This window comes from Hylobates moloch, unplaced genomic scaffold, assembly GCF_009828535.3.
Source record: "Hylobates moloch isolate HMO894 unplaced genomic scaffold, HMol_V3 SCAFFOLD_15, whole genome shotgun sequence".
Classification (NCBI taxonomy): Eukaryota; Metazoa; Chordata; class Mammalia; order Primates; family Hylobatidae; genus Hylobates; species Hylobates moloch.
In genome coordinates, this window is record NW_026652290.1 from 77515756 (window position 1) to 77528424 (window position 12669).

The 12669-nt window shown below is 38.3% G+C and overlaps 1 protein-coding gene across 5 annotated transcripts in view; it reads right to left on the bottom strand.

Annotated features, from left to right (window-relative positions):
• Positions 1-12669, bottom strand: part of MSH2 (mutS homolog 2) — a 305392-nt gene that overhangs the window by 236454 nt on the left and 56269 nt on the right. For all 5 annotated transcript variants that reach the window (XM_058428244.1, XM_058428245.1, XM_032176557.2 and 2 more), the window contains 5 exons: positions 11306-11403; positions 6955-7200; positions 5663-5867; positions 3729-3976; positions 1385-1560 (listed from right to left, as the gene is read on the bottom strand). In XM_058428244.1, coding sequence (XP_058284227.1) covers positions 1385-1560; positions 3729-3976; positions 5663-5867; positions 6955-7200; positions 11306-11403 — 973 coding nt within the window. The remainder of the gene's footprint in view (positions 1-1384; positions 1561-3728; positions 3977-5662; positions 5868-6954; positions 7201-11305; positions 11404-12669) is intronic.

Here is a 12669-nt window from a genome sequence, read left to right on the forward strand (position 1 = left end):
TCAAAAGTACACGACTTCAATTCTAATTGGAAACAAGGAATTACATAAAAGAGTCTGCCTAATCCTGGGTCACCGAAAGCTATGATTTCAACACATTAAAGTGCAAATACAAAGACCACTTCATATTTAGGATGGCAGCCTGCCATACCTAAGATTATTAACAAGTTATATTTCTCCTGCTTGTATAGGTACAACAGATAAAACTACACTTTTTAGGCTCAAAAACCATACACATCATCTATTATTATTGTAGCAACTATCTATCCTTCAGATAAGAACAATGATAAGAAATTCACAGGTAAAAGCTAAAAACATGACAAGTAAAAAGTTGTCACAATGTATATTGCAGTAAATGTTTCCAGGACCAGGCAGTGAAATAAGATTCTTTTAGTTTTATAATTGAAGAGAACTAGTAATCCTCTAATTAAAAAAAAAAAGAAAAAAAGGAAGGCCAGGCACAGTGGCTCACGCCTGTAATCCCAGCACTTTTGGAGGCCAAGGCAGGCAGATCACGAGGTCAGGAGATCGAGGCCATCCTGGCTAACACGGTGAAACCCCATCTCTACTAAAAAATACAAAAAATTAGCCAGGCGTGGTGGCAGGCGCCTGTAGTCCCAGCTGCTCAGGAGGCTGAGGCATGAGGCAGGAGAATGGTGTGAACCCGGGAGGCAGAGTTTGCAGTGAGCCGAGACTGCACCCCTGCACTCCAGCCTGGGTGACACAGCAAGACTCCATCTAAAAAATAAATAATAAAAAATAATAATAAAAAAAATTAGGCATATGCTTGGGTCTTTCTGTGTGAACACCCAAATATGACCCATTACTCAAAGAAAAGCCACCATAAAATCCACTTCTCCCATGAGAACTGAAACATCCCGTCCACATATAGCTTTCTTGAATAAATATTTGTCATATGCCACTTTATTCTCCGTGTCACATTCGTTATTCTTATCTTCCCAACTAAATTCTAAACAAATAGAGGGCAGGAATTATGAATCATGCTTTTTTATTTCTTTGTCCTTTTCTTACCTAATGTGTAATTTAATAACTGAACTTGACATATTCGTTTATGAACAAAGATATACCTAGACATCTATAGTCCATAATAACTAATTTTAGTGAAATGACTAATTTTAAACCTAGGTTAATATTCCTTTACTCCTAATTTGGTACTTGAAATCAAATCTTGATCATGCAGATGTATATACTGCAGAAATAAAAATAACACAGAGATAGATTCTTTGCCATCAAACAAATTGATTAAAAAATAAGCACTAGAAACACAGAGGAAAACAAACAACAACAACAAAAAACCTTCATCTTAGTGTCCTGTTTATGTAATAATACAGAAACTAAGTTAAACTATGAAAACAAACTGACAAACCTCTCTTTCCAGATAGCACTTCTTTGCTGCTGGTTCCATGATATCATATCCTTGTGATTCTCCAATATACTGAAACTCCTCGAGTTCCAGGGCTTTCTGTTTAGCACACTCTATTACATGCTTAGGGAAATTAGCAAGCTCTGCAACATGAATCCCAAAACTTTGATCACAGACACCTATAAGAAATTTGGGGAAGCGTGAGGGGACAGCATGAGAAGAGACAGCAATTTATGTAAATGGAATTTATCCTTCTCACCTTGTCATTAGAAAACTTAATTTCGGATTAATTCAAATACATTAGCCAAATATATCATTAAAATAAAGGAATTTTAATTGTCTCAAATGAAAAGTGATTATGACTTGGCACATAGTGCTGTATTTTATCCTTGACAAACATAGTAGGAAAAATAAAAATAGGAGACAAAAAAGCTCAATAGATAAACCTTAAAGGCTTAGATAAATATCTTAATCTAAAGAAAAATTAATCAAGCCAATATCTCTGAGGCTTTCTCATTTCATGGGAAGGGAAGGGAGGGGAGGAGAGGGGGAGGGGAAAGGAAGGGGGAAGGGAAGGGGGAAGAGAAGGGGGAAGGGGAGGAAGGGAAGGGGAAAGGGGGAAGAGGAGGGAAGGGAAGGGGAAAGGAAAGAGATGGGGAAGGGAAGGGGGAAGGGAAGACAAGCGGGAAGAGAAGGCAAAGGGGAAGGGAAGGGAAAGAGGGAAGAGAGAAGAGGGAAGGGAGAAGGGAGAAGGGGAGAAGGGGGGAAGGGGAGAAGGGGAGAAGGGGGTAAGTGGGAAGGGAGAAGGGGGAAAGGGAGAACGGGGGAAGGGAGAAGGGGAGGGAGAAAGAAAGACATGTAAAAGTGTCACTAATTTGGAGTAGCTTTAATTAAATATTGATTTATTATTTGCAGGAAATAGTTAACAGTGAGTCAAGACTTTTTAAGCATTTAATCAAATGATGCTTGCAAAGTTATTATACAGCTGTTTTGCCACAATTATTTATCAACTATAAAGAATTTTTTGGCTTTGTCATATATCTCATGCATTCTAGAACTGGATACTTTGCACAACTAAAGGAAGCAAACTAAAATAAAGTAGAAGCAAATGTTTGTTAAACATCCACAGTGAAGGATGAAGTTTTTATATCTTCACACTTCATCTGGCCTTTTAAAAAATACTCTGAACCCATTTCTATAGCATACAAAACACAAACAATGATTTAAACGCAAAATTTCATGCTAACTGCCAGATCTACTAAAAGTTCCTGAATTCTACAGCAATAATAATAATGATGCAAATACAGTAACTCAAAAGGATTCCCAATGAAGTATAAATAAAAAGGATAAAGAACCAAGATTATCTCACTCATGTGCAACCAACTGATGCAGAAAAACGTGTTCGTGGAAAATCAGAGCGCCACCTGAAAAGTTATTCTGGTGACTAGTGAAATCAATCCTTATAGTATGATTTTTAAAACCTTTGAAAGCCTTATAGTATGTTAATCTCATCAATACAGGGATCTGACTAGATCCCAAGCCCACGAATGACAAACTTTCCTGAAAGGATGACATAACAATAGATAAGTCACTCTGCATGTGATAACTACTATTTCAAGATTTCTGGAACCCCCAGCTTTAAATGAACCTGTTTCTATAACACACTCTTAAACGTAAAATAAGCTAATTATAATGAAGATTTTGTTAAACAATAACAGCTAGAACTTTGGAACTTGAAAGCATATTGTTTGTTATCCTAATTCAACAAGAAAACATACTGCCATGGGAGGTAGCAGAAATTGCCTCCGTGGTGATGTTCAAGAGTACAGATAATTCTGGCCGGGCGTGGTGGCTCACACCTGTAATCCCAGCACTTTGGGAGGCCGAGACGGGTGGATCGCCTGAGGTCAGGAGTTCGAGACCAGCCTGGCCAGCATGGTGAAACTCCGTCCCTACTAAAAATATAAAAATTAGCTGGGCGTGGTGGCAGGCGCCTGTAATCCCAGCTACTCGGGAAGCTGAGGCAGGAGAATTGCTTGAACCCGGGAGGCGATGGCTGCAGTGAGCCGAGATCACACTCTAGCCTGGGCAACAGAACAAGATTCTGTCTCAAAAAGAGTACAGATAATTCTTTCTGTGAAAGCTTTAGAATGAGTGGTCCTACTATGAGATACAGAAATATGATATACATGTTCCTGCCCCCAGACTGTGAATTAAGGGGTAAATGGGTTCTATAAAAACATCAATAATTTATACTAACTTAGAATAAGGCAATTACTGATGATTTCAAGGGTGGTAAGTTTCCCATTACCAAGTTCTGAATTTAGAGTACTCCAATAGTACATACCTTTCTTCACCTGATAAAGCATAGTTAAGGTCTCTTCAGTGGTGAGTGCTGTGACATGTAGATTATTAACAGTTGGTATCTGATTGGCCAAGGCAGTAAGTTCATGAAAATGGGTTGCAAACATGCAAAAAGCACCAATCTTTGTTGCAATGTATTCTGATATAGCCCATGCTAACCCAAATCCATCGTAGGTAGAAGTTCCTCTTCCCAATTCATCTATGATTATTAATGAATCTTTGGTTGCAGACCTGAAGCACATAATTACATGAAATTTCCCATCACATAAAATATGGTAACATACACATACAAAAACAAAATTAAGACAATACACTGGGAAGGATATGACACAAACATAATAGATTAATTATCTTAATATATAAACAAAGTCAATAAAAAGCACTAAAACTTCAATAGAAAAATGGGCAAGGGCCAGGCATGGTGGCTCACGTCTGTAATCCCAGCACTTTGGAAGGCCAAGGTGGGAGCATCACTTGAGCCCAGACCAGCCTGAGCAACATAGTGAGACCTTGCCTCTTAAAAAAAAAAAAAATTAAAAAACTAGCCAGGTATGGTAGCACACACCTTTGTGTGGGAAGGAGGGAAGGAAGGAAGGGAGGAAGGAAGGAAGGGAGGGAGGGAGGGAGGAGGGGAGGAAAGAGAATAGGGAAAAAAAGGGCATGAACATGAACAATGGATGAAAGGAAAAACAGATTTTGAATAAATATTGTTTTACATTATCAAGCACACTAGTAGTAATCAAAGGAATTCCAAATAAGGCAGCTATCATTCATTTCATGCCAATTAAATAGGCCGAGATTAAAAAAAATAAATAAAACTGAATGAAGATGAGACCAGGGTGTGGTGACATGGATACTTGCATACACTTTTGGTAGTCATGTAAATTGTGTGCCTGCCACAGTCCTACCAATACCATCTATTACCATTCTTTTCTCAATTTTAACCAAATATATGTAAAGGGGTGAAACTTTTGCTAATTTTTCATGTGCTCGCGTGCTCATTGGCAATTTAATTCTTTTTCTGTGAGTTGCCAGCTAACATGTTTTGCTTATTTCTTTAATCTTTTAAGTCATGAATATTAACTTGTTGCTTAATTACTATACAAACATTTGTATTGCTTTTATAATTCTTCACAAACAACAGAACCTCAAAGAAGTTAAATCAATACATAATTTACCAGGCACTTACTATATTCAATGTTCTTTAGAAGATACTAAGAAACAAGGAGGATCACGGTGGTTCATGCCTGTAATCCCAGCACTCTGGGAAGGCAAGGCAGGAAGATTACCTGAGCCCAGGAGTTCGAGACCAGCCTGGGCAACAGAGTGAGACCCTGTCTCTCCAAAAAACTTTTAAAAAAAGAAAGAAAAGATACCAAGAAATAGACGGTACAGTCCCTACCTTCAAGGAAGTTCCTAAAAAGTGAAATAAAGACAAAATATTTCAGTAGTGTCTAAAATAAAAATGTGGTTTAAGTTAAGGCATCTCAAAGAGGAATTCGAGAAAAACACCCATGACCTTAGGGTCGTATGACCAGAAAAATCACTACAGAAGTAGAATTCCCATCATTAGGGACTTAAAAATTAGAAAGAAGTTGGATAAAGGGCAAGAAGGACCATTCCAGGAAGTGTGAACAGTCCAAGCAAAAACATGGTAGTGGAGATTTATAAGGTGAACTCGTACCAGTAGCTTATGAATTGTCTACTTAAAGAGACAATTTTAAAAATCAAAGTTTTCCATAGCTATCATCACTCTTTTAAGACAATACAAAGTATATAAAGTCCACAGGAAAACAACTATTAAACTAAGACAAACATTCTCAGATGTTTTTACATGAGAATCTGCAAATATACTTCCCCTTCTCACAGGACAGAGACATACATTTCTATCTTCAAGGGACTAGGAGATGCACTTACCTGAGGATAGAAGCAGTTTCCAACATTTCAGCCATGAACGTGGAGACTCCCTTCAATTGACTGTCACCAGCCCCTACCCGGGCCAAGATGCAGTCCACAATGGACACTTCTGCCGACTCACATGGCACAAAACACCCAATTTGGGCCATGAGTACTATCACCCCAGTTTGTCGAATATATGTTGATTTACCTCCCATATTGGGGCCTACAAAACAAATTATATCAGAAAGCAAGATTTTAAATTTCTTTCTGCTACTAATAAATGGATTGTTAGTCCTAAACTGTATACTGATGATTAATCACATAGGTTTACACTGACATGGCATATAAAAGCAGAACCACAGGCTGCTCGAAGATGTGGACAGAGTTACTGCCCATATTACCCCCAAAAGCAATGCTATTATATCTTCAGACAAACTGATACTGGGCCTTTCATCAAAAGAAGCCATGAAAAATATACCTGTAATTTGACTGTGGCCTAGAAAGACCATATACACATTTTCCCACGGCTCACAGGGCTGCCTGTGGGATAATTTATTAACTTCCAGAAAAGTAGTGCAGGCCTAACTGATTAACTCAAAACCATTACTCATTAGTAAATGAGGTTACTAGTGAATGTATCAGTATGGTCAAATCTTTCGAATCATTTAAACCCCACACAAAAACCTGAAGACATGATCCTCTTTTGAAAAACAGGCAATTTATTTGTTGGGGTTAGATTATATGAACAACTTGAAAATCCATTTGGGGAAAGAAAATACAATAAACTGTTTCCCAAATATATTTGCCCCAAAACTACTTTCTTTTTTGTTTTCTAGAATCTAGTTAAGATCTCGCAAACTTCTCAGCTGAGACATGATACATGAGCCTATACGCAAGGCTAGTTTTTTCGAGTTTCACATGAATAGAGTGCCACGTCTTAAAATAATTCCTACCCTAACCTGAGGTCCTCCCACAGCCAATTTGGCCTGACCTTCAAAGACCTCACTACTGGAGGCCTGGCTCAAAGGTCAGCTTTGAGTGTGAAGGGATGTTTGTTTCTAAATGCTCTGAACCCACGGAACAAGTTTCACATGAATACATTATTCTCTCATAAACTTTTATCTCACCTTCTAAATCTTCCCTCTAATCCAAATATGAATAGATTACTAACTGGTAAGAATAATATGTTCCCTTTCTAATATAGAACTGGGAATTTTCTCCATCAATTTTAAATATATTTCTACTTTAAGATAAAAAAAAACAAAAAAAACATGTTACCCCCACAAAGCCCAAAAACCAGGTTTTTTTACCAGTAATGATGTGGAACATCTGTTTATCTTTTTCAAAGTATACGTCATTAGGAATAAATGCGATTTCATCTTGAACTTCAACACAAGCATGCCTGGATGCTTTTAACATAATTCTTCCTTGTCCTTTCTCCAAAATGGCTGGTCGTACATATGGAACAGGTGCTCCATTTGACACATGAGCAAAGCTGACAACAGCATCTAGCTGAGCTAACACATCATTGAGTGTCTGCATTGGTTCTACATAGCCTGTATAAAAATAAAAACAGAAAATGTACACAGGAATACTGAATAATAAACAGATATAAGCTGTAAAAATACATTTAATCCCCCCATTTGGGAATTCAAAACCCATTTCCTAATTTATACTTTTTTAAAAAAATTAACAAAAGTTAGCCTTAACAAAATTTGAAAGGAACCCACCTAAAACTCAACATAGGGTTAAAATGTGTTGCTACATCCTTTCCCATCGTGAAGAGCTATCAAAAACAGAGTACTGGCTGGGTTGAGCGGCTCACGCCTATAATCCCAGCACTTAGGGAGGCTGAGGCGGGCAGATCGCATGAGGCTGGGGGATCACATGAGGCCAGGAATTCAAGACCAGCCTGGCTAACACGGCGAAACCCCATCTCTACCAAAAATACAAAAATTAGCCAGGTATGGTGGTGCACGTCTGTAAACCCAGATACTTGGGAGGCTGAGGCACCAGAATTGCATGAACCCAGAAGGTGGAAGTTGCAGTAAGCTGAGATTGCGCCACAGCACTCCAGCCTGGGCAATTCTGCCTCAAAAACAAACAAACAAAAACACACACAAAAAAACAAAAATAGAGTACCTACCCTTATCAGCAAAATATAAAACTGCACAGCTGTTTACAAAGAAATGTGGTAGAGCTTTAAAAAAGAAAACCAACAGGGAGACACTTTGATAATATTAAGTTAAGAGAGAGAGGGTGCAGCGATATCCCAGACATTCTCTCAATTTTAAGACACACCTTTTCCTATATTTTAAGTATCTGAGAAACCAGAATGACACCTCAAAATCATCATAAGAAACATGTAAGCAAAAAGGTAGCAAGTTGAAATGTGACCATCAAGGCCTGGTATGTTGTACAAACTGACCGTAAGACAGTTAGTTTGGCTTTCTTTCCTCATCAGTATCACATGCAGAGAATGTCAGCATAAATTTAAGTCTCTAATTGTCACTTAAAACATTTTCAAGATTCTACTGTTCTAGAGTATTAACACTAGAAGCTATTAATAGGTACATTAAAAAAATCTCTGACACATGCCAGACAAAAAACATGAAGGAAATTAACAATGCTTTAAATTTTTCTGAATAGATTCTAAATGTTAACAGGTTGGAGGGGCTGGTACATGACCCACATGTCATTCAGACTATCATACAGCTATCAATCATGTCAAAAGCTTCACAGAACATTCAAGATAAAAGCATTTAATTCTAGGAAAACCAAAAATTATTAGTTTAATCTAGGGACTGGAAATTTACTTATTTTTTATTCCCTGGTTCCCCACAACAGTGATCAAATGTTTTGAAAATAAAAATCAACTTAACAATGGCCAAGCAGACATAATTATCTTCCTCTGTTTCAGTATATATATATATTTTTTTTTTGGAGACAGAGTCTTGCTCTGTCACCCAGGCTGGAGTGCAATGGTGTGATCTTGGCTTATTGCAACCTCCGCCTCCTGGGTTCAAGCGATTCTCCTGCCTCAGCCTCCCGAGTAGCTGGGATTACAGGCACCTGCCACCACACCCAGCTAATTTTTGTAATTTTAGTAAAGACAGGGTTTCACCATGTTGGTTAGGCCAGTCTCGAACTCCTGACCTCAGGTGATCCACCCACCTCGGCCTCCCAAAGTGCTGGGATTATAGGTGTGAGCCACTGCACCTGGCCTCAGTACACTTTTGAAATTTATTACTTTTACCTAATACATCTTTCTAAAGAAAAAGAAAGAATTCACACTACCCTATTATAAAGCAATAGAAGCCCTTAAGAATTAAACATGAGTGAAGTACTTGCTATAACTACTTTAAAACTTGTAAAATTGCTAGCATACTGACAAGAATAAGTTTATAGTAAAAAAAGAAAGCTAGGCTGGGCAGGGTGGCTCACGCCTGTAATCCCAATACTTTGGGAGGCCAAGGCAGGAAGATTGCTTGAGTCTGGCCTGGGCAACATAGCGAGACTTCATCTTCACAAAAGATAATTTAAAAAAATTAACCAGGTGTGGTGGCACATGCCTGTAGTCCCAAGATAGCTTGGGACCTGGGAGGCTTAGTGGGGAGAATCGCTTGAACCTAGGAGATTGAGGCTGCAGTGAGTCGTGATCGCACCACTGCACTAAAGCCTGGGCAACATGGTAAGACCCCATCTGAAAAATAAATAAATAAATAAATAAAAACCAAAAGCAAACCAAAGCATCTTAATCAAGAGTCTATATTTGGCATGTCACATAACTGGCTCTTAATAGCATGACCTTTTATGACTTAATTGTATGATAGAAAATTATTAAAGTGATCCATTACACTTTTTGAGATGGGAGTCTTGCTCTGTCGCCCAGGCTGAAGTACAGTAGCATAATTATGGCTCACCAAAGCCTCGACCTCCTGGGTTCAAGTGATTCTCCTGCCTCAGCCTCCTGAGTAGCTGGGACTACAGGCATGTACCACCACAGCCGGCTAATTTTTTTTGGATTTTTTTGTAGAGTTGGGGTCCCCCTATGTTGCTTAGGCTGGTCTCAAACTCCTGGGCTCAAGCAATCCTCCTAGCTCAGCCTCCCAAAGTGCTGGTATTACAGGTGTGAACCACCATGTCTCGCTGCCATTACATTTTTAAATTAAAATAGCTCATAATATGTAACATCAGACCAAGAAGATGTTTCATTTAAATTCAGGTTGACTTCTAATATAAAACCTTCAATTTAAATGTTAAAATCTAAAAACTTTACCCTGCTAGGTGCTTAATAAATATTATTTTTTAAGGAAGATCCACAGTTCAAATAAATGGTATTTACAGGTTCTTTAAAATGCAATCTAGCCTAAGAAACATAATTCAGCAAAAGATTATTATGTCACAGTTATCTGATACCAACAAGCAAAAATGTAATCTTTACAAATCAATTCCATTCATTTCAATACATAAAGTGTATTAAAATAAAACCTTTTGAGTTTTGTTTCCTGTTGATTTACTATGACAATTCATAATAGCAACACAATTTACAGAATTACTCATGTCCATAACCTTTTAAAAAATATTTATCCTTAAATAATTTAGCATACATATCCTGAGAACAAGGACATTCTCCTAATCATAACACGACCATTTCACACAAGAAATCTGACACTAACACCATATTGTCTCATATTAAACTTTCTCAATTCACCCCAGTAGTGTCCTCTACAGCTATTCCCCCCAACTCCAACCTCTAAATTGGGATCTAATCAACTACTGTCTACTGCATTTGGTTCCCCTGTCTCTTTAAGACCTGTTGATTTCTTTTTTGCTGTCGTGACATGGACATTTATTACAGTTCAGGCCTTGAATGCACCACAATCTAAATTTATTTGAATTTTTACTTCTTGTTTAAAATCAGGTTAAATATTCTGGTCAAGAATACTATATAGGTGATACTGTGTCCCTCCTTCTATATCACACCAGGAAGTACACATCATTTGTCCCATGACTGGTAATCTTAACTTTAATTACTCGGTTAAGGTAGTTCTTGAGTATATTTTTTAAAGGCACAATAAAGGTTACAATCAACATACACACCATGATCGGCAAAGCCTTCCAACTTAACGCATCACCACCTACCTTGTGCTAAACATATATTCATTCCATTCTAAGGGCAATAGCACAGTGCCAGGTTGCTGTGTTCCTTTAATTACATGAAAATGATCTCAAATGGTGCCACTAGAATGAACCCAAAATCTACAAAATGATATACAGAACTCAAAAAGGCTTGCCTCATGTGTAATTAATATTTGCTTTTCAGTGGTATTTACTTCCATAACCTACAGCCTCATGAGCCCATAGATGACCCAAGACATTAGTATGTTGTAGGCCCTAGTGTTTCCTTTCCTTGTTACAACTATAGTTTAAGTGTTGTGCTTTTCCGCCATTTTTTGTTACTATGCACGAGAGTCATTTCCAGTTATGTGTCCTACCGTAACATACCATGCCTTATTTTATATAGGAAACCTAATGTATTAAATAGTCAGAATGTAATGGCTTTCAAAAACAACAAAACACACTTCAAATATCATAATTTTTTTTCTATTACCAAAAGCCAGGAGACATTCAGAATATTATTAGTTCTATTAAGTTCACCTGAAGAAATATTGACAATTTCTTTAACAATGGCATCCTGGGCTTCTTCATATTCTGTTTTATTTTTGGTATACTCTTCATTTAATGAAGTCAATTTGCTGCAAATCAAGATAACAGTTTTATTAAAAATATTAAAATGTGTACTAGAAGCAATGTGTACTACATGAAACATATCCAAAGTATCCTATGAAACATCCAAACAATGATAATTAAAATGGAAATACAAGTGGAAAATGAACCACTCCTTAGGGACAAATGTAGTTAGAATTCAATTTATTAATGTTCTTTTATGCTGTTTGGAATAGCACAACGGCACAATTCCTGCTATAACAATTATATTCCCCTGAGTAAAACTGTGATCTGTGTCCTTTTACAAAATATTTAAATGGAATCCTTATTTAAGATTGAAACCGGCTGGGCGTGGTGGCTCACGCCTGTAATCCCAGAACTTTGGGAGGCTGAGGTGGGTGGATCACCTGAGGTTGGTGGATCACCTGAGGTCAGGAGTTCGAGACCAGCCTGACCAACATGGAGAAACCCTGTCTCTACTAAAAATACAAAAATTAGCCGGGCATGGTGGCGCATGCCTGTATGCCCAGCTACTCAGGAGGCTGAGGCAGGAGAATCGCTTGAACCCAGGAGATGGAGGTTGAGGTGAGCTGAGAACATGCCATTGCATTCCAGCCTGGGCAACAAGACCAAAACTCCATCTCAGAGAAAGAAAAAAGAAAGACTGAAGCTATTACCTCTTTTAAAACACAAACACAGGCAGGGTGCCTGTAATCCCAGCATTTTGGGAGGCCGAGGCAGGTGGATCACCTGAGGTCGGGAGTTCGAGACCAGCCTGACCAACATGGAGAAAACCCGTCTCTACTAAAAATACAAAGTTAGTCAGGTGTGGTGGCATATTCCTGTAATCCCAGCTATTTGGGAGGCTGAGGCAGGATAATCGCTTGAACCCGGGAGTTGGAGGTTGTGGTAAGCCGAGATAGCGCCACTGCACTCCAGCCTGGGCAACGGGAGCAAAACTCTGTCTCAAAAAAAAAGAGAAAGAAAAGAAAAGAAAAGAAAAGAAAAGAACAGAAAAGAAAGAAGAAACAATAAAAAAAACCAAACATATACACACACACAGTATTCCTCATTACCGTAGCATAAATATCTTTCAATACCAAAGTTTCAAAATAAGAAAAATGGGATTTGTTTTGTTTTGTTTTGTTTTTGAGACGGAGTCTTGTTCTGTCACCCAGGCTAGAGTGCAGTGGTGCAATCTCGGCTCACTGCAACCTCTGCCTCCTGGCTTCACGCCATACGCCTGCTTCAGCCTCCCGAGTAGCTGGGACTACAGGCACCCGCCACTATGCCCG